Here is a 21,544-nt window from a genome sequence, read left to right on the forward strand (position 1 = left end):
GGAAGGGTGAGAGTGGAAGGAAGGAAGGGTGAGAGTGGAAGGAAGGAAGGGTGAGAGTGGAAGGAAGGAAGGAAGTAAGGAAGGGTGAGAGTGGAAGGAAGGAAGGAATGTAGGTGAGAGTGGAAGGAAGGAAGGAAGGGTGAGAATGGAAGGAAGGAAGGAATGTAGGTGAGAGTGGAAGGAAGGAAGGAAGGTGAGAGTGGAAGGAAGGAAGGAAGGAAGTAAGTAAGGAAGGAAGTAAGGATGGCAGGCAGGTGAGAGTGGAAGGAAGGAAGGTGAGAGCGGAAGGAAGGAAGGAAGATAGGAAAGGAAGGAAGGGTGAGAGTGGAAGGAAGGGTGAGAGTGGAAGGAAGGAAGGAATGTAGGTGAGAGTGGAAGGAAGGAAGGAAGGGTGAGAATGGAAGGAAGGAAGGAATGTAGGTGAGAGTGGAAGGAAGGAAGGAAGGTGAGAGTGGAAGGAAGGAAGGAAGGAAGTAAGTAAGGAAGGAAGTAAGGATGGCAGGCAGGTGAGAGTGGAAGGAAGGAAGGTGAGAGCGGAAGGAAGGAAGGAAGATAGGAAAGGAAGGAAGGGTGAGAGTGGAAGGAAGGAAAGGAAGGAAGGGTGAGAGTGGAAGGAAGGAAGGAATGTAGGTGAGAGTGGAAGGAAGGAAGGAAGGGTGAGAATGGAAGGAAGGAAGGAATGTAGGTGAGAGTGGAAGGAAGGAAGGAAGGTGAGAGTGGAAGGAAGGAAGGAAGGAAGTAAGTAAGGAAGGAAGTAAGGATGGCAGGCAGGTGAGAGTGGAAGGAAGGAAGGTGAGAGCGGAAGGAAGGAAGGAAGATAGGAAAGGAAGGAAGGGTGAGAGTGGAAGGAAGGAAAGGAAGGAAGGGTGAGAGTGGAAGGAAGGAAGGGTGAGAGTGGAAGGAAGGAAGGGCGAGAGTGGAAGGAAGGAAGGGCGAGAGTAGAAGGAAGGAAGGGTGAGAGTGGAAGGAAGGAAGGGTGAGAGTGGAAGGAAGGAAGGGTGAGAGTGGAAGGAAGGAAGGGTGAGAAAGGAAGGAAGGGTGAGAGTGGAAGGAAGGAAGGGTGAGAGTGGAAGGAAGGAAGGAAGTAAGGAAGGGTGAGAGTGGAAGGAAGGAAGGGTGAGAGTGGAAGGAAGGAAGGGTGAGAGTGGAAGGAAGGAAGGGTGAGAGTGGAAGGAAGGAAGGGTGAGAGTGGAAGGAAGGAAGGGTGGAGAGTGGAAGGAAGGAAGGAAGTAAGGAAGGGTGAGAGTGGAAGGAAGGAAGGAATGTAGGTGAGAGTGGAAGGAAGGAAGGAAGGGTGAGAATGGAAGGAAGGAAGGAATGTAGGTGAGAGTGGAAGGAAGGAAGGAAGGTGAGAGTGGAAGGAAGGAAGGAAGGAAGGAAGGAAGTAAGGAAGGAAGTAAGGATGGCAGGCAGGTGAGAGTGGAAGGAAGGAAGGTGAGAGCGGAAGGAAGGAAGGAAGATAGGAAAGGAAGGAAGGGTGAGAGTGGAAGGAAGGAAAGGAAGGAAGGGTTAGAGTGGAAGGAAGGGTGAGAGTGGAAGGAAGGAAGGGTGAGAGTGGAAGGAAGGAAGGGTGAGAGTGGAAGGAAGGAAGGAAGGGTGAGAGTGGAAGGAAGGAAGGGCGAGAGTAGAAGGAAGGAAAGGAAGGAAGGAAGGGTGAGAGTGGAAGGAAGGAAGGGTGAGAGTGGAAGGAAGGAAGGGTGAGAGTGGAAGGAAGGAAAGGAAGGAAGGAAGGGTGAGAGTGGAAGGAAGGAAAGGAAGGATGGAAGGGAAAGGAAGGCAGACAAGAGAGAAATATGTCATGGAGAACAGAAATATAGAAATAAAGATAAAAGGAAAGCAGCGAGGGAAGGAAAGGTGCAAGAATTAAAACAGAATGTGAGAATACACAGGAAGAATCAGTGATGGGACCTTGTTACAAACGAAGGAAATAGGAAAACAAATGGCAGAATGAAACAAGAAGGGAGGAAAGAGAAGTCCAAATGAAAGCAAGTGAAATGGATGGAAGAGATTAAAAATAACTAAACCCAATAGCTGGGAAAAGTTGCTGGGGCTGGTGTATCTCATGAGCAGGGCGGGGGCCGCAGGTAGGCATTCCTATAGGGCCCACCAGTTGCCAAGGAAGAGCAGGAAGACAAAAGAGAGCCATCTGGCCCAGGGAGGGACAAGGGAGCTAGAGGGTGGGGGGTGTTAAAGTCATATGCAGAGATGCGATTAGGCCTGACTGTCTGCGGCTGAAATCCTGGGTGATTAGCGAAGGGAGAGCTGCGATGATAGGGCTTTGAGGAGGCACAGACAGAGAGCGGCATGGAGTGGCTGTTCTAATTCACCCTGCCAGGCTTTGCCGGGGAGCCTCGGAGGAGGGGGACGGAGTCACTGGAGGGTCTCTGATGAAATGTCCTATCTCAGACCTTCTGGGAAGGAGCTGGAGAGATTCGACGGACTGTCCCTTATATACTGGTGAGTGGCATCACTGTACACTGAGGGTTGCCACCTTTCTGCCCTCTTATTCCATATCTGTCTATAACTCTGGCACCAATGGCTGGACTGTTGGCACCTCTATGCATGGCATGTACCAGCCTGACTGGGGCAATGGCTGGGCTTATAGAAACCCCTTAGCAATACCAGGAGCATTATGCTCATTAAAGTCTTCCCCTCCCCCCTACATGACTCAACAAAGGTGGCCCGTTTGGTCCAAAAGGGGTGAGAATGCACTTTTTGGGTTTTTTGGCGCAGCAGTGACTTGTTGCTGTGCAATTGCCCTGTCCATGTGTTACCTGCCAGCGGCAAGCAGAGGGCAATGAGTGTTTGCCAGGGAAAGCGTGAATGAGTGCGGAGTTACTATGTGATTAGAGCACACCGGGAGGAGGAGGAGGTTGTTGTGGCCGAGCCGAGGTTGTGCCGAGCCCATCCAATATAAGAATCTTATTCCACTACCTAGCAAAAAGTTGTCAAGGCTGCTGCAACCATAGCAACCAAGCAGATGCTTACTTTGAAGCAGTTGGCCACTACATGCTGCCCACTGACTGGTTGCTATGAGTTACTAGACCTGTTGCAAACTTTGCCCATTATATTACAGTAGCCCCGTAGTTATAATAGCAGCTCAAGAAATTCACCTGAATGGCTGTCAGGCTGGAGCTGCCCAAGGGCTGCTTTTGTCCCTATAGGAGGGCCAGCTTGGGGAAATCTGATGTAGATAGTGGTACAGGTATGGGACCCATAATCCGAAATGCTCGGGACCTGGGGTTTTCCGTATAAGGGGTCTTGCCGTAATTTGGATCTCCTGCCTTAAGTCTACTAAAAAAATAATTTAAACATTAAATAAACCCAATAGAATGGTTTTGGCTCCAATAAGGGGTAATTATATCTTAGTTGGGATCAAGTACAGGTACTGTTTTATTATTACAGAGAAAAGGGAATCATTTAACCATTAAATAAACCCAATAGGGCTGTTCTGCCCCAATAAGGGGTAATTATATCTTAGTTGGGATCAAGTACAGGTACTGTTTTATTATTACAGAGAAAAGGGAATCATTTAACCATGAAATAAACCCAATAGGGCTGTTCTGCCCCCAATAAGGGGTAATTATATCTTAGTTGGGATCAAGTACAGGTACTGTTTTATTATTACAGAGAAAAGGGAATCATTTAACCATTAAATAAACCCAATAGGGCTGTTCTGCCCCCAATAAGGGGTAATTATATCTTAGTTGGGATCAAGTACAGGTACTGTTTTATTATTACAGAGAAAAGGGAATATTTAACCATGAAATAAACCCAATAGGGCTGTTCTGCCCCCAATAAGGGGTAATTATATCTTAGTTGGGATCAAGTACAGGTACTGTTTTATTATTACAGAGAAAAGGGAATATTTAACCATGAAATAAACCCAATAGGGCTGTTCTGCCCCAATAAGGGGTAATTATATCTTAGTTGGGATCAAGTACAGGTACTGTTTTATTATTACAGAGAAAAGGGAATCATTTAACCATTAAATAAACCCAATAGGGCTGTTCTGCCCCCAATAAGGGGTAATTATATCTTAGTTGGGATCAAGTACAAGGTACTGTTTTATTATTACAGAGAAAAGGGAATCATTTAACCATTAAATAAACCCAATAGGGCTGTTCTGCCCCCAATAAGGGGTAATTATATCTTAGTTGGGATCAAGTACAGGTACTGTTTTATTATTACAGAGAAAAAGGAAATCATTTTTAAAAATGTGAATTATTTTATTAAAATGGAGTCTATGGGAGATGGCCTTTCCATAATTCAGAAATTTCTGGATAAGGGGTTTCCGGATAAGTGGTCCAATACCTGTACTTCAGTTGTTTCCATTGGGGGGGGTGATGTAATTGTGCAAAATTGGTTCCAGGTGTAGTAATCTATATTAACCAATTAGTAGGCAGCATGCACTGGTCTGCCATTTGAAAGCAAACATCTTATTGGTTTCTATGGGTTACTAGACCTTTGTTTATTACATGGCCCTTATATGTACCCTACTTCTAAGCAGTTATTTTCCCGGTAATGTTCCATCTGCACAACAAGCCTAAAGTTCTTGAATATTTATCTTTATTTATATGTGCCAGAGCTGCCTTAATTGTTCTCATGGTGCCAGAATGAATTCTCAGATTAATCTCAGCCACGGAAAAGCATTATGGCAGCTCCCTTGTGAGCGTTTGTATAGGGGCAATGGGGTCTATAGGGCATTGTGTAACAGGGAATGCATTTTCCACAGCAGAAATACATGCTTTTGTTAATAAAATGATTTTTTTGTGGTCACCAAATTATTATATTCTTCATTATCAAAGGATGGCGTAAAGGAGGGGCCAATTATTACTGATCTCGCTGGCACCCTGTAACTGATAGGGTGCTTATGTAGCTCCCCCTGCCTGCCCCTTATAAATATAGCACTGCTGAACCCAGGCAGCAATGTATTCATTGGGGATGAGGGGATACAGAGCAAAAAAACCTGGCGGAGATTGTTTGTTTTGTGCTGACAAAATTATTTTTGTAACAAAACGTATTTTGTTTGTTTGACTTAATTTTTTATTTCATTTTGTGACCTGGAGTGATCACAATTTTACCATCACAAAATTTAGTGCATGAATATTGTGTTTGTGTGTTACAAAATGTATAAATGGTGCCTAAGGTGAGCCCTGGGATTTTGCCATGTACTTTCCTTGGCCTGCACTGATTCTCTAACCCCTGACTTGCCAATTAACTTCACATTGTTTGAGCTTTGTGGGACAACATGTTTTGTCTGGATCCCCCTTCCCATGAGGCAGCACCAGTAATCAGCATCAATCCGATTAGCGGCTAAAGATTTGGCCTCTTGAAGTTCAGCTCAAGTCCATCTCTAGGTAAAACGGTCTCTTCGGGTTCACAGCGATGCACAGCGCTCCCTTGGCATTGACCTTTGCCTTAGGGATTCATGCTGAGATACACAGAATGTTTCTGCATTAGGCCCCAGGAACACACAGCGCTGTAATGGGCCCAGCCCACTGACCCAAAGACTATGCAACTCTCACCGGCCATGCACAGATTGGGGGGAGGCAAACAAGCTGATCTTTGCCCCATCTAGGTATCCACCACTGAACACCACTGAATTATACCGCTATATGTTGTGTATTATACATGGAATTGGCACTGTATTTATCTGCCATGTGTTCTGGGGTATTATACATGGAATTGGCACTGTATTTATCTGCCATATGTTCTGTGGTATTATACATTGAATTGGCACTGTATTTATCTTCCGTGTGTTCTGGGGTATTATACATGGAATTGGCACTGTATTTATCTGCCGTGTGTTCTGGGGTATTATACATGGAATTGGCACTGTATTTATCTGCCGTGTGTTCTGGGGTATTATTACACATGGAATTGGCACTGTATTTATCTGCCGTGTGTTCTGGGGTATTATTACACATGGAATTGGCACTGTATTTATCTGCCATGTGATCTGGGGTATTATACATGGAATTGGCACTGTATTTATCTGCCGTGTGTTCTGGGGTATTATTACACATGGAATTGGCACTGTATTTATCTGCCGTGTGATCTGGGGTATTATACATGGAATTGGCACTGTATTTATCTGCCGTGTGTTCTGGGGTATTATTACACATGGAATTGATTAAGGTGTGCTACACAATGGACAAACCAGCTAATTGTAGCCCCAGGTGCAAGCTGAACCCTCAGCCAGGGTAAAACAATATCCAGGATAAAATGAAAAAACAGCAGCACTCCGGAAATGTTGTAGAAAAAAGTGACTTTACTCAAGTGCACACAGCAACGTTTCGGGCATAAACCAGCCCTTTATCAAGGCTTGATAAAGGGCTGGTTTATGCCCAAAACGTTGCTGTGTGCACTTGAGTAAAGTCACTTTTTTCTACAACATTTCCGGAGTGCTGCTGTTTTTTCATTTTATCCTGGATATTACACATGGAATTGGCACTGTATTTATCAGCCATGTGTTCTGGGGTATTATACATGGAATTGGCACTGTATTTATCTGCCGTGTGTTCTGGGGTATTATACATGGAATTGGCGCTGTATTTATCTGCCGTGTGTTCTGGGGTATTATACATGGAATTGGCACTGTATTTATCTGCCTTGTGTTCTGGGGTATTATACATGGAATTGGCGCTGTATTTATCTGCCGTGTGTTCTGGGGTATTATACATGGAATTGGCGCTGTATTTATCTGCCGTGTGTTCTGGGGTATTATTACACATGGAATTGGCACTGTATTTATCTGCCATGTGATCTGGGGTATTATACATGGAATTGGCGCTGTATTTATCTGCCGTGTGTTCTTGGGTATTATACATGGAATTGGCACTGTATTTATCTGCCGTGTGTTCTGGGGTATTATACATGGAATTGGCACTGTATTTATCTGCCGTGTGTTCTGGGGTATTATACATGGAATTGGCACTGTATTTATCTGCCGTGTGTTCTGGGGTATTATACATGGAATTGGCGCTGTATTTATCTGCCGTGTGTTCTGGGGTATTATACATGGAATTGGCGCTGTATTTATCTGCCTTGTGTTCTGGGGTATTATACATGGAATTGGCACTGTATTTATCTGCCGTGTGTTCTGGGGTATTATACATGGAATTGGCACTGTATTTATCTGCCTTGTGTTCTGGGGTATTATACACGGAATTGGCACTGTATTTTATCTGCCATGTGTTCTGGGGTATTATACATGGAATTGGCACTGTATTTATCTGCCGTGTGTTCTGGGGTATTATACATGGAATTGGCACTGTATTTATCTGCCGTGTGTTCTGGGGTATTATACATGGAATTGGCACTGTATTTATCTGCCGTGTGTTCTGGGGTATTATACATGGAATTGGCACTGTATTTATCTGCCGTGTGTTCTGGGGGTATTATACATGGAATTGGCGCTGTATTTATCTGCCTTGTGTTCTGGGGTATTATACATGGAATTGGCACTGTATTTATCTGCCGTGTGTTCTGGGGTATTATACATGGAATTGGCACTGTATTTATCTGCCGTGTGTTCTGGGGTATTATACATGGGAATTGGCGCTGTATTTATCTGCCTTGTGTTCTGGGGTATTATACATGGAATTGGCACTGTATTTATCTGCCGTGTGTTCTGGGGTATTATACATGGAATTGGCACTGTATTTATCTGCCGGTGTTTCTGGGGTATTATACATGGAATTGGCGCTGTATTTATCTGCCGTGTGTTCTTGGGTATTATACATGGAATTGGCGCTGTATTTATCTGCCTTGTGTTCTGGGGTATTATACATGGAATTGGCACTGTATTTATCTGCCGTGTGTTCTGGGGTATTATACATGGGAATTGGCACTGTATTTATCTGCCTTGTGTTCTGGGGTATTATACATGGAATTGGCACTGTATTTATCTGCCGTGTGTTCTGGGTATTATACATGGAATTGGCACTGTATTTATCTGCCGTGTGTTCTGGGGTATTATACATGGAATTGGCACTGTATTTATCTGCCTTTGTTCTGGGGTATATACATGGAATTGGCACTGTATTTATCTGCCGTGTGTTCTGGGGTATTATACATGGAATTGGCACTGTATTTATCTGCCGTGTGTTCTGGGGTATTATACATGGAATTGGCACTGTATTTATCTGCCGTGTGTTCTGGGGTATTATACATGGAATTGGCACTGTATTTATCTGCCGTGTGTTCTGGGGTATTATACATGGAATTGGCACTGTATTTATCTGCCTTGTGTTCTGGGGTATTATACATGGAATTGGCACTGTATTTATCTGCCGTGTGTTCTGGGGTATTATACATGGAATTGGCACTGTATTTATCTGCCTTGTGTTCTGGGGTATATACATGGAATTGGCACTGTATTTATCTGCCGTGTGTGCTGGGGTATTATACATGGAATTGGCACTGTATTTATCTGCCGTGTGTTCTGGGGTATTATACATGGAATTGGCACTGTATTTATCTGCCTTGTGTTCTGGGTATTATACATGGAATTGGCACTGTATTTATCTGCCGTGTGTTCTGGGGTATTATACATGGAATTGGGCACTGTATTTATCTGCCGTGTGTTCTGGGGTATTATACATGGAATTGGCACTGTATTTATCTGCCGTGTGTTCTGGGGTATTATACATGGAATTGGCACTGTATTTATCTGCCGTGTGTTCTGGGGTTTATACATGGAATTGGCACTGTATTTATCTGCCGTGTGTTCTGGGTATTATACATGGAATTGGCACTGTATTTATCTGCCTTGTGTTCTGGGGTATTATACATGGAATTGGCACTGTATTTATCTGCCGTTTGTTCTGGGGTATTATACATGGAATTGGCACTGTATTTATCTGCAGTGTGTTCTGGGGTATTATACATGGAATTGGCACTGTATTTATCCTGCTGTGGGTTCTGGGGTATTATACATGAAATTGGCACTGTATTTATCTGCCGTGTGTTCTGGGGTATTATACATGAAATTGGCACTGTATTTATCTGCCGTGTGTTCTGGGGTATTATACATGGAATTGGCACTGTATTTATCTGCCGTGTGTTCTGGGGTATTATACATGGAATTGGCACTGTATTTATCTGCCTTGTGTTCTGGGGTATTATACATGGAATTGGCACTGTATTATCTGCCGTGTGTTCTGGGGTATTATACATGGAATTGGCACTGTATTTATCTGCCGTGTGTTCTGGGGTATTATACATGGAATTGGCACTGTATTTATCTGCCGTGTGTTCTGGGGTATTATACATGGAATTGGCGCTGTATTTATCTGCCGTGTGTTCTTGGGTATTATACATGGAATTGGCGCTGTATTTATCTGCCTTGTGTTCTGGGGTATTATACATGGAATTGGCACTGTATTTATCTGCCGTGTGTTCTGGGGTATTATACATGGAATTGGCACTGTATTTATCTGCCTTGTGTTCTGGGGTATTATACATGGAATTGGCACTGTATTTATCTGCCGTGTGTTCTGGGGTATTATACATGGAATTGGCACTGTATTTATCTGCCGTGTGTTCTGGGGTATTATACATGGAATTGGCACTGTATTTATCTGCCTTGTGTTCTGGGGTATTATACATGGAATTGGCACTGTATTTATCTGCCGTGTGTTCTGGGGTATTATACATGGAATTGGCACTGTATTTATCTGCCTTGTGTTCTGGGGTATTATACATGGAATTGGCACTGTATTTATCTGCCGTGTGTTCTGGGGTATTATACATGGAATTGGCACTGTATTTATCTGCCTTGTGTTCTGGGGTATTATACATGGAATTGGCACTGTATTTATCTGCCGTGTGTTCTGGGGTATTATACATGGAATTGGCACTGTATTTATCTGCCTTGTGTTCTGGGGTATTATACATGGAATTGGCACTGTATTTATCTGCCGTGTGTTCTGGGGTATTATACATGGAATTGGCACTGTATTTATCTGCCGTGTGTTCTGGGGTATTATACATGGAATTGGCACTGTATTTATCTGCCTTGTGTTCTGGGGTATTATACATGGAATTGGCACTGTATTTATCTGCCGTGTGTTCTGGGGTATTATACATGGAATTGGCACTGTATTTATCTGCCTTGTGTTCTGGGGTATTATACATGGAATTGGCACTGTATTTATCTGCCGTGTGTTCTGGGGTATTATACATGGAATTGGCACTGTATTTATCTGCCTTGTGTTCTGGGGTATTATACATGGAATTGGCACTGTATTTATCTGCCGTGTGTTCTGGGGTATTATACATGGAATTGGCACTGTATTTATCTGCCGTGTGTTCTGGGGTATTATACATGGAATTGGCACTGTATTTATCTGCCGTGTGTTCTGGGGTATTATACATGGAATTGGCACTGTATTTATCTGCCGTGTGTTCTGGGGTATTATACATGGAATTGGCACTGTATTTATCTGCCTTGTGTTCTGGGGTATTATACATGGAATGGCACTGTATTTATCTGCCGTGTGTTCTGGGGTATTATACATGGAATTGGCACTGTATTTATCTGCCTTGTGTTCTGGGGTATTATACATGGAATTGGCACTGTATTTATCTGCCGTGTGTGCTGGGGTATTATACATGGAATTGGCACTGTATTTATCTGCCGTGTGTTCTGGGGTATTATACATGGAATTGGCACTGTATTTATCTGCCTTGTGTTCTGGGGTATTATACATGGAATTGGCACTGTATTTATCTGCCGTGTGTTCTGGGGTATTATACATGGAATTGGCACTGTATTTATCTGCCGTGTGTTCTGGGGTATTATACATGGAATTGGCACTGTATTTATCTGCCGTGTGTTCTGGGGTTTTATACATGGAATTGGCACTGTATTATCTGCCGTGTGTTCTGGGGTATATACATGGAATTGGCACTGTATTATCTGCCTTGTGTTCTGGGGTATTATACATGGAATTGGCACTGTATTTATCTGCCGTTTGTTCTGGGGTATTATACATGGAATTGGCACTGTATTTATCTGCAGTGTGTTCTGGGGTATTATACATGGAATTGGCACTGTATTTATCCTGCTGTGGGTTCTGGGGTATTATACATGAAATTGGCACTGTATTTATCTGCCGTGTGTTCTGGGGTATTATACATGGAATTGGCACTGTATTTATCTGCCGTGTGTTCTGGGGTATTATACATGGAATTGGCACTGTATTTATCTGCCTTGTGTTCTGGGGTATTATACATGGAATTGGCACTGTATTTATCTGCCGTGTGTTCTGGGGTATTATACATGGAATTGGCACTGTATTTATCTGCCGTGTGTTCTGGGGTATTATACATGGAATTGGCACTGTATTTATCTGCCGTGAGTTCTGGGGTATTATACATGGAATTGGCACTGTATTTATCTGCCTTGTGTTCTGGGGTATTATACATGGAATTGGCACTGTATTTATCTGCCGTGTGTTCTGGGGTATTATACATGGAATTGGCACTGTATTTATCTGCCGTGAGTTCTGGGGTATTATACATGGAATTGGCACTGTATTTATCTGCCGTGAGTTCTGGGGTATTATACATGGAATTGGCACTGTATTTATCTGCCGTTTGTTCTGGGGTATTATACATGGAATTGGCACTGTATTTATCTGCAGTGTGTTCTGGGGTATTATACATGGAATTGGCACTGTATTTATCCTGCTGTGGGTTCTGGGGTATTATACATGGAATTGGCACTGTATTTATCTGCCGTGTGTTCTGGGGTATTATACATGGAATTGGCACTGTATTTATCTGCCGTGTGTTCTGGGGTATTATACATGGAATTGGCACTGTATTTATCTGCCGTGTGTTCTGGGGTATTATACATTGAATTGGCACTGTATTTATCCTGCTGTGGGTTCTGGGGTATTATACATTGAATTGGCACTGTATTTATCTGCCGTGTGTTCTGGGGTATTATACATTGAATTGGCACTGTATTTATCCTGCTGTGGGTTCTGGGGTATTATACATGGAATTGGCACTGTATTTATCTGCCGTGAGTTCTGGGGTATTATACATGGAACTGGCACTGTATTTATCTGCCGTGTGTTCTGGGGTATTATACATGGAATTGGCACTGTATTTATCTGCCGTGTGTTCTGGGGTATTATACATGGAATTGGCACTGTATTTATCTGCCGTGTGTTCTGGGGTATTATACATGGAATTGGCACTGTATTTATCTGCCGTGTGTTCTGGGGTATTATTACACATGGAATTGGCACTGTATTTATCTGCCGTGTGTTCTGGGGTATTATACATGGAATTGGCACTGTATTTAAAGTTGCTGATATATATATCAGACCTACAGGGCACGGGGGGTGTTACTTGAGTTAGACATCAGATTCTATATAGACACACAGGCACATCAGCGTGGAGGAGATAATGTTCTGTAACATTCAGGCCATCCAGTGCCCACAGCACAGACACATGCTAACTTCTATCTCTGTCACTGGGCGCCCCGTAGCCATGGTTCTTGCTAAGCCTTCCTATCACAAACATTTACCATTATGTGTTTTCGTCCATGCTTCCCTTGGTTGGCATGACTGTATCCACTGTTCCACTGAGAACCCACATGTTCTAGATCCATTTGGTTTAGGGTTTATGGCTTTCCCTCAAAATTTAGTGTTTATTAAAGGTCAAGCAACCTCTCCATGGAGGCCCTTTGTTTTCTAGAAGGGATGAGCAAAGCAGGTCACGAGGCCCAACAGTAGAGTAAGATTCAGGCATCTCCCTGTCGGAACAGAGACACGTCAAAGAGCGGATCAGACATTTTGACAGCTGTTTCTGAGCTAATGATCGGCCCTGGTTTGGTCAGACAGTGAGATCGAGAGATGTTTAAACCTTCACTTTTATGGGGCCTGTAGTTCCATCTTAGCCGACGTCCCCTGATGTACAATTTTTTTATATTGTGGCCTTATTCATATATATAGCAACAAAAAAGTACCAACGTTTCTATCACTCCATCCTGATCTTCCTCAGGGAAAACAACAAAACTGTTTTGTGAACCAGAATTGTTGTTTTCCATAGGGAAGATTAAATTTTACCTGCACCCAGGCTGTGTTTTTGTTTGGCGAGTGCTCCTCCATGCCCTATATATATATACTGTATATACTTATTAGGCACAAAATAAAGTGATTGAGACTGTTAACAAATTTAAACACAAAGCAAACAAGCCCATAGTAGTGGAAGCTGTAATTTATACTGGCACGGCTACAGATGAGTTACTGATCCGAACATATCTCCACTCGCACAGAAATATCCGATTCTGGTTTTGCCTGCTGGGATCCTCACTCACTCTGTCTGTCTGAAATAAACATTAATGTGTTACTGAGGGGCTGAAGGTTGGGGTGACACAAATACAAAAGTGTGTTGCTATCCAGCCCAACTGTTGGCCTAATTTTTCCATTTTATCTCTATCATATTCTACTGTTGTTATGTTGTCTATCACCAGCTTGTTCTGTGGTACATCTTTCCTCACTGTTGCCATCTTGCCCTACTGTTGGTCTCCATCTTGCCCTACCGTAATCATCTTGCCCTACTGTTGGTCTCCACCTTGCCCTACCGTAATCATCTTGCCCTACTGTTGGTCTCCACCTTGCCCTACCGTAATCATCTTGCCCTACTGTTGGTCTCCACCTTGCCCTACCGTAATCATCTTGCCCTACTGTTGGTCTCCACCTTGCCCCTACCGTAATCATCTTGCCCTACTGTTGGTCTCCACCTTGCCCTACCGTAATCATCTTGCCCTACTGTTGGTCTCCACCTTGCCCTACCGTAATCATCTTGCCCTACTGTTGGTCTCCACCTTGCCCTACCGTAATCATCTTGCCCTACTGTTGGTCTCCACCTTGCCCTACCGTAATCATCTTGCCCTACTGTTGGTCTCCACCTTGCCCTACCGTAATCATCTTGCCCTACTGTTACCATCTTGCCCTATTATCACTATCTTGTCCTACTGTAACCATCTTGCCCTGCTGTCTCCATCCTTCCCTACTGTTGCCATCTTATCCTACTATCACTATCTTGCCATACTGCCACCATTTTACCCTGATCACTCCCTGTGGACTCCTTCTTTCCCTACTAGTTCCATCTTGCCCTACTACCTCCATCTTGCCCTACTTTCCCTACATGCCCTGCTGCCACTATCTTGCCCTGCTGTCTCCTCTTTTCCCTATTATTACTATCTTGCTCCACTACCACCATCTTTTCCCACTTCATCATCTTGCCCTACTGCTTCCAATTTGCACCATCTTGCTTTATTGTAACCATCTTTTCCTATTGTTACCAACTAGCCTTGCTGTCACCATCTTTCTCTATTGTTACACTTTTGCCCTATTGTCACCATTTTGCCCTACTTCCACCATCTTGCCCTGCTGTTCCAATCTCTCCCTATTGTTACCATCCTGCCCTGCTGTCACCATCTTTCCATATTGTTACATTATAGTCCTATTGTCACCATCTTGCTATACTGCTGCAAATTTGCCCTATTTTTTAACATATTGCCCTATTACCACCATCTTGCTACTGTCTCCATCTGTCCCTACTGTTACAATGTTGACATACCATTACCATCTTGCCCAACTGTTGACAATTTTCCCTAATTTCATTATCTTTCCTTACTGATACTATCTTGCCCATCTATACCTACTGTACTCTTCTACATTCTCCCTCCTGGCAACTGGGGCAGTTCCACAATACAAATCTAAAGGCTGCACCGTTGCCAATAAGTCATGTCCCATCATCCCAGGCTAAGCATAGGTAAGATACCCATTACTTGTATCACTTGGCTCCATGGCTAGTTATTCCTAGCCCTGTTAGTAAGCGTGCCGAATTGCACCTCCTGAATCAAATCACACAATATATATTGCAGGTAAATAACTCTCCTAACTCTAAGACATTGGTTGGGCAACAAGATGCTGGATGGGCAGATACTTCTGGAAAGAAGTATATATGGAAACATTAGCCATCGTGCTAGAGTTCCAGAAGTAGAAGAAAGGGCAAATAAGCTCTAATTGTACTTTAAGCTACTCTAACCCATCAACCAGTGCTTTGTGCCCCTCAAGACTGGCCAACCCTATAGTTTAGGAACCCCTGCATTAACTATAGCTCCATTAAAGCCACTGAGAATGGGAGGGGGTGTTTAAGCAACAGATAAAATATTTCATTAGGTAACAGATAGAAACCCAGTTTACAGCTCTTTGATACAAATAACTGACTTGTCAAAGCAAAGGAATAATGTCTGGGGTCTTTTGCTACTTATTCTTTCAATTCCAACTCTTCCATCCATAATCTGCCGATGACTGAGCCCAAATGAGATGCTGGGAGGGAGGAGAAGGGGTCATTTGGGGAGAACTGTCATCTCCAGCAGCTGTCACTGGCTAAAGCCTTATGGATAACTAGTTTGGCAGTTTGCTGGGTGGGTGCCGCACACTCGCTCCATGCGTTTCCCTGCTCACTGGGAATATAAACACAACCCACATCCAGAGATTTGCAGGCAGCAATATATTATTAAAGGGCAACTTTTAGTGCCAAAGGTCCTCAGTATATGCCATGTAAGCCATAGCCCCCTAACTTGCCCATTGTCCTTTCTGGGTACCTTCAGCCTGGGCCTTTTGCAGATGCCTTGGAGGCAGAGAATTTAAAGTGTCTTCTGGCTTTAGTTTCCCTTTAATACTTATATTAATTCACAATTTCCAGTGGTTTTAAAGTTCTTTGTAAACATGAACCCTTTGTAATCTGTTGGTTCTGGCTCCGACTCCGTTCTGAAACTATGCAGCAGAAGCCAGCTCTTCTCCTGTCAAGACTCAGATTCTGACAGTTCCTTGAATGCTCCGTTACAGGACTGAGTTCCAAGGGGTTTATTTATTCCCAAATCTGGGAAAATCTATCACTGTCCTTCAGTCCATCTCCCCTCTCTTCTACCTTTGGATCCAGATGGCAGGTAGGAGTAATTAAGCCCCTTTACCTTTCTAATGGTAGGCTCCTGGGCAGAACCAATTTTTAAAACCCCACCTAGATACGCAACCAGGGCCGCCATCAGAAATCACAGGGCCCCTCACAAAAAAAAATTTCTGGGCCCCCCTCCCACAAATACAAAGGACTCACAGATATCAGACATTGGTAGCCAGCAGGGCCCCCCCTAGTACATTGGTAGCCAGCAGGGCCCCCCCTAGTACATTGGTAGCCAGCAGGGCCCCCCCAGTACATTGGTAGCCAGCAGGGCCCCCCCTAGTACATTGGTAGCCAGCAGGGCCCCCCCTAGTACATTGGTAGCCAGCAGGGCCCCCCCAGTACATTGGTAGCCAGCAGGGCCCCCCCTAGTACATTGGTAGCCAGCAGTGCCCCCCTAGTACATTGGTAGCCAGCAGTGCCCCCCCTAGTACATTGGTAGCCAGCAGTGCCCCCCTAGTACATTGGTAGCCAGCAGTGCCCCCCTAGTACATTGGTAGCCAGCAGTGCCCCCCCTAGTACATTGGTAGCCAGCAGTGCCCCCCTAGTACATTGGTAGCCAGCAGTGCCCCCCTAGTACATTGGTAGCCAGCAGTGCCCCCCCTAGTACATTGGTAGCCAGCAGTGCCCCCCCTAGTACATTGGTAGCCAGCAGTGCCCCCCCTAGTACATTGGTAGCCAGCAGGGCCCCCCTAGTACATTGGTAGCCAGCAGTGCCCCCCCAGTACATTGGTAGCCAGCAAACCCCCCCTAGTACATTGGTAGCCAGCAGGGCCCCCCCTAATACATTGGTAGCCAGCAAACCCCCCTAGTACATTGGTAGCCAGCAGGGCCCCCCCAGTACATTGGTAGCCAGCAGGGCCCCCCCAGTACATTGGTAGCCAGCAGGGCCCCCCCAGTACATTGGTAGCCAGCAGTGCCCCCCCTAGTACATTGGTAGCCAGCAGTGCCCCCCCTAGTATATTGGTAGCCAGCAGTGCCCCCCTAGTACATTGGTAGCCAGCAGTGCCCCCCTAGTACATTGGTAGCCAGCAGGGCCCCCCTAGTACATTGGTAGCCAGCAGGGCCCCCCCTAATACATTGGTAGCCAGCAAACCCCTCTAGTACATTGGTAGCCAGCAAACCCCCCTAGTACATTGGTAGCCAGCAGTGCCCCCCCTAGTACATTGGTAGCCAGCAAACCCCCCTAGTACATTGGTAGCCAGCAAACCCCCCTAGTACATTGGTAGCCAGCACAGCACAATCCTCCGGTGACGGCTCCTTGGCGAGGTCCTTCGTTCCCGACAGCACTGCACTTCTGAGTGCCGAACGACGCCAGGCCCTTTTATAAGGTTGCGCCCCGTGCGTACTGACGTGCATGTACGCACGGGGCGCGACCAATAGGATCGCCCGCTGACCACCAATGACAGGGCCCGGAACAGATTAAAGGGGGCCCGAGCTAAGAAAACTATAGCAGCGCTGGGCCCCCTTTTAAAGTTAAGATCGTCCGGGCCCGGGACGGCTGTACCCCCTGTGCCCCCCTGATGGCGGCCCTGTACGCAACCCACATTCAGGGTCAGACTGGGGGGTGAAGGGCCCACCGCGGCCCTGCAGGTTCCCCTTCAGCTGAGTCCCCTAATTCCCCCCCCCCCACAGGGGCCCCCCTGATCCTCCTCGCAGGGCCCCCCACCTTACGTCCTCCCCCGAGCGTGCATAATTTAACGTGTCAGGGGAGGAGCAGGGGGATCGCCGGCAAGGGTCTCGCCCACCGGGGCCCACTAGAGTCAGGACCCACAAGGATTTTTCCTGGTGTCCCAGCGGCCCAGTCCAACCCTATCCACATTTCTAACCGCTTGGACCCACTACTAGACCCGCTACTGCCTTCTCCCATGACCCGCTGACCACATTTAAACAGGAAGGGCTGCTGGGCACCAATGTACTAGGGGGGCACTGCTCTTGGCACCAATGTACTAGGGGGGCACTGCTGCTGGGCACCAATGTACTAGGGGGGCACTGCTGCTGGGCACCAATGTACTAGGGGGGCACTGCTGCTGGGCACCAATGTACTAGGGGGGCACTGCTCTTGGCACCAATGTACTAGGGGGGCACTGCTGCTGGGCACCAGTGTACTAGGGGGGCACTGCTCTTGGCACCAATGTACTAGGGGGGCACTGCTGCTGGGCACCAGTGTACTAGGGGGGCACTGCTGCTGGGCACCAGTGTACTAGGGGGGCACTGCTCTTGGCACCAATGTACTAGGGGGGCACTGCTGCTGGGCACCAGTGTACTAGGGGGGCACTGCTCTTGGCACCAATGTACTAGGGGGGCACTGCTCTTGGCACCAATGTACTAGGGGGGCACTGCTGCTGGGCACCAGTGTACTAGGGGGGCACTGCTCTTGGCACCAATGTACTAGGGGGGCACTGCTCTTGGCACCAATGTACTAGGGGGGCACTGCTGCTGGCACCAATGTACTAGGGGGGCACTGCTCTTGGCACCAATGTACTAGGGGGGCACTGCTGCTGGCACCAATGTACTAGGGGGGCACTGCTCTTGGCACCAATGTACTAGGGGGGCACTGCTGCTGGGCACAGAGTTAAATTTTTTAACATTTTCTAATGGTGGTGTGCCTCGTGATTTTTTTCATGAAACAAGTGTGCCTTTGCCCAAAAAAGGTTGAAAAACACTGATATAGAGAATATAATGTAAAATAAGAAATACAGATAAGACCCACATGTGGAAATCCTGCCTGCACCGCTCAGGGTAGGGTACCCATTTTTCTTGCGGGAAACTGACCCACTACAGGACTCTCCCTAATGAAATGAATTCCATCAACATCTCTTTTCCAGCAATTCTTGGGTTCAACAGCTTCCAATGAAAATGTCCCCTATCTGTACTACTATAGGGCATGCTGTGTTGCCTGTACTCTCAAATTTGAGCTTATTGGGCTTTTTACCTATAGCTAGTGCTCTGGGGTCCTAGGACAGCCGTCCCTATTTGAAACCCATACCAAACACTAACCTGTGCCTGACCCATAGATGTGGGGGGCATGACGCTTGGGATAATCACTTTTCAAGAAAAGATTAGTGCTGCCTGTGTTTTATTTATGCCAAAGAGAGAAAGAGAGAGAGACGGCTTAGAGGGGATAGAGGCAGAGAATGGGTTCGTACAGGGCCGGGCTAATCCTTTACTAGATGTGCTAATGTAACTGCATTGAGGGACTGCGAGGGGATCTGCCAATCTGCATTACTCTGCATGATACCGGTGGGCACTAGGATAATGCACATACACATGGGGGGCTTCATAGCATTGGTCCTAGGTTCATCTGCAGTTTGTTTCTTGAGTGGGAGCTGCCATATTGTTTCCATTAAAGTGATTATGTGGCTTGATCGAGCAATACTGCGTGGTTCTGGGTCCTACCTAGGGGCGGTGGTTACAGAAGACTGGCCCGGCATCCTATGGTATCAGAAAGGTCTGTCGGGACTGTGGACTAAAGTTGCCAAAGCCCTTTTCTAAGTGGGCGAGTGGGACATCAGCAGATGTAGAAGTGAAGGGGGTTCACAGCCTCCTCTGTACTTTCCATCTGTGTGGGTGGTTCCATTTGGCCAATATCTCTCTGTTTAGCCCACACCCGAGATGGAGGAGTTTGCATAAATTTGACCTGTGGCCCTCGGGTGTTACTGCTGCATGGGCCTGGTTTTGTGTGAAGGCCATATTGGTTCTAAGATGGCAGGAAAACCCAGAACAATTGCCAAGGTCCTGGTCACAGCTCACACTTCTGCCGATAACAGGCGCCTTTCGCTTCGAGTGGAACCCTCCGCTACTCGGGTGCCGCCAGGTCAGGGCAAAGGTTCTGGGTGAGCAAGGGAACCAGATCATTTGAAGAGAACTGAAGGAGCTTACTAGAACCGGGGTCAGAGTCAGGCAGGACAGGTCAAAGCCAGAACGGTAGCGCGGTACAGGATCCAGAAAAGAAGTTAAACAGGCGAGGGGGTCAGTCCAGGTGGAGTTCACTGGAAGTCAGAATACAGGCAAGGATCGGAACCAAATACACGGAATAGCCACACACCCAGGAGCCTAGGTTGATTGTTAACACAGAGCACCTGGGACAAGACAACAACAGGTGAAACTAACCATACCTACATGAAGATACAAGGGTATCGTAGCAGGGAACCAGGACCGTAGTGCATAGCAGCCAATCAGTAATTACCTCTGGTTTTTCTTCCATAAAACTTGACATACCAAGCTACCGAGCACCCAACGTAGATTCCCACTTCAAGGAACATGGCAGTTTCACCAATTCCTTCACTTTTGGCCATCACAGAATAATGTTAGACTAGCCACGGTCCTCTACAACAGGAGGGTCTTCAAAACCAAGAGTGGTCCAATCTGAGGTCATCTGGTTCGTTGGAGTGTTGGTTATACCTACTTCATTAGTTCCTCTGGAGAAGTTGGCTTTTCCTGGGGGTGTAGAGATAAGACTTTAAAGAAAGTATGCAATGTGAAGGCATTCATTCTAACATTCTGGAGATGGCATGGATCTAATCTTGCCCCTTTTGATCATGGACCCACAGTATCTTGTTGTGGCTTCAACTGATGATCTATGGCACATCCTCTTCCTCTCCTGACCCTCTAGGGTGGCAACTAGCCGTTCCCTTTGTTTGTGGCAGAAGCCAACCCTGCCTTCAACCTAGACTATGATTCCCACATGGGTTTTTTCTGGTTCCTAAGGTTCCCCTTGGTTCTCTCATTGTTCCTGAGCTTTTGCTGCCTACTCATTGCTGAGTGACTGTTGAAGGAGTGTCATGCCTGGATTTTGGCCACTGAGTCACACCGGCAGGTATCAGCAATCTATTTCCAGAGATGGAGTAGGCGGGACATTACGGTGCAGATCAGGACGCAGGAAGGAAGGGATCAGGAAGGAAGAAGGTTTCTTGACTACTTGCTGACTTTTTAATAAGCTCTGCCCGAAATCATATGGATAACTGTCAGCGCCAGTGACGTTGATGTTGACCCTTATCAACGGTCATGGCACCTTATCCCATCTTATCTGATTTCTCTTCAGGAAAGCTCTTTCATTTCCTACAAACTGGGCCTCTGCCAGTCTTTTGGTGGAAAGTCGAGGATGTGAGACAAAAATAGGCTAAGGAGTGCTTCTTATCTTGTAGGCTAGCGTAAGTGCTGTTGTTGTGTGAGTATTCTATTTAGAGAATAATGTACCCCCTACTGTAAGTTATAAGGATAATAGAAGTGCCTGAGGGGTTCTGTGCCCATATAAAGGCACAAGGCTGCAGGCTGAGTTATACAGGGAACTCTGAGTATCACTCATGTATTATAAGGGATAATGTACCCCCTACTGTAAATGATAAGGATATTAGCAGTCACTGAGGGGTTCTGTGACCATATAAAGGCACAAGGCTGCAGGCTGAGTTATACAGGGAACTCTGAGTATCACTCATGTATTATAAGGGATAATGTACCCCCTACTGTAAATGGTAAGGATATTAGCAGTCACTGAGGGGTTCTGTGCCCATATAAAGGCACAAGGCTGCAGGCTGAGTTATACAGG

The 21,544-nt window shown here is 45.9% G+C and overlaps 1 protein-coding gene across 1 annotated transcript in view; it reads left to right on the plus strand.

Moving 5' to 3' along the window:
• The first annotated feature begins 2,212 nt into the window (after positions 1–2,212).
• The window catches only part of LOC100492460 (syntaxin-binding protein 4), a 52,066-nt gene continuing 32,734 nt past the window's right edge, over positions 2,213–21,544 (plus strand). The window contains exon 1 of the mRNA XM_031893619.1: positions 2,213–2,457. Within this exon, the coding sequence (XP_031749479.1) occupies positions 2,393–2,457 (65 nt within the window). The 5' untranslated portion in view covers positions 2,213–2,392. The remainder of the gene's footprint in view (positions 2,458–21,544) is intronic.

Source organism: Xenopus tropicalis, chromosome 9 (assembly GCF_000004195.4).
Source record: "Xenopus tropicalis strain Nigerian chromosome 9, UCB_Xtro_10.0, whole genome shotgun sequence".
Lineage (NCBI taxonomy): Eukaryota > Metazoa > Chordata > Amphibia > Anura > Pipidae > Xenopus > Xenopus tropicalis.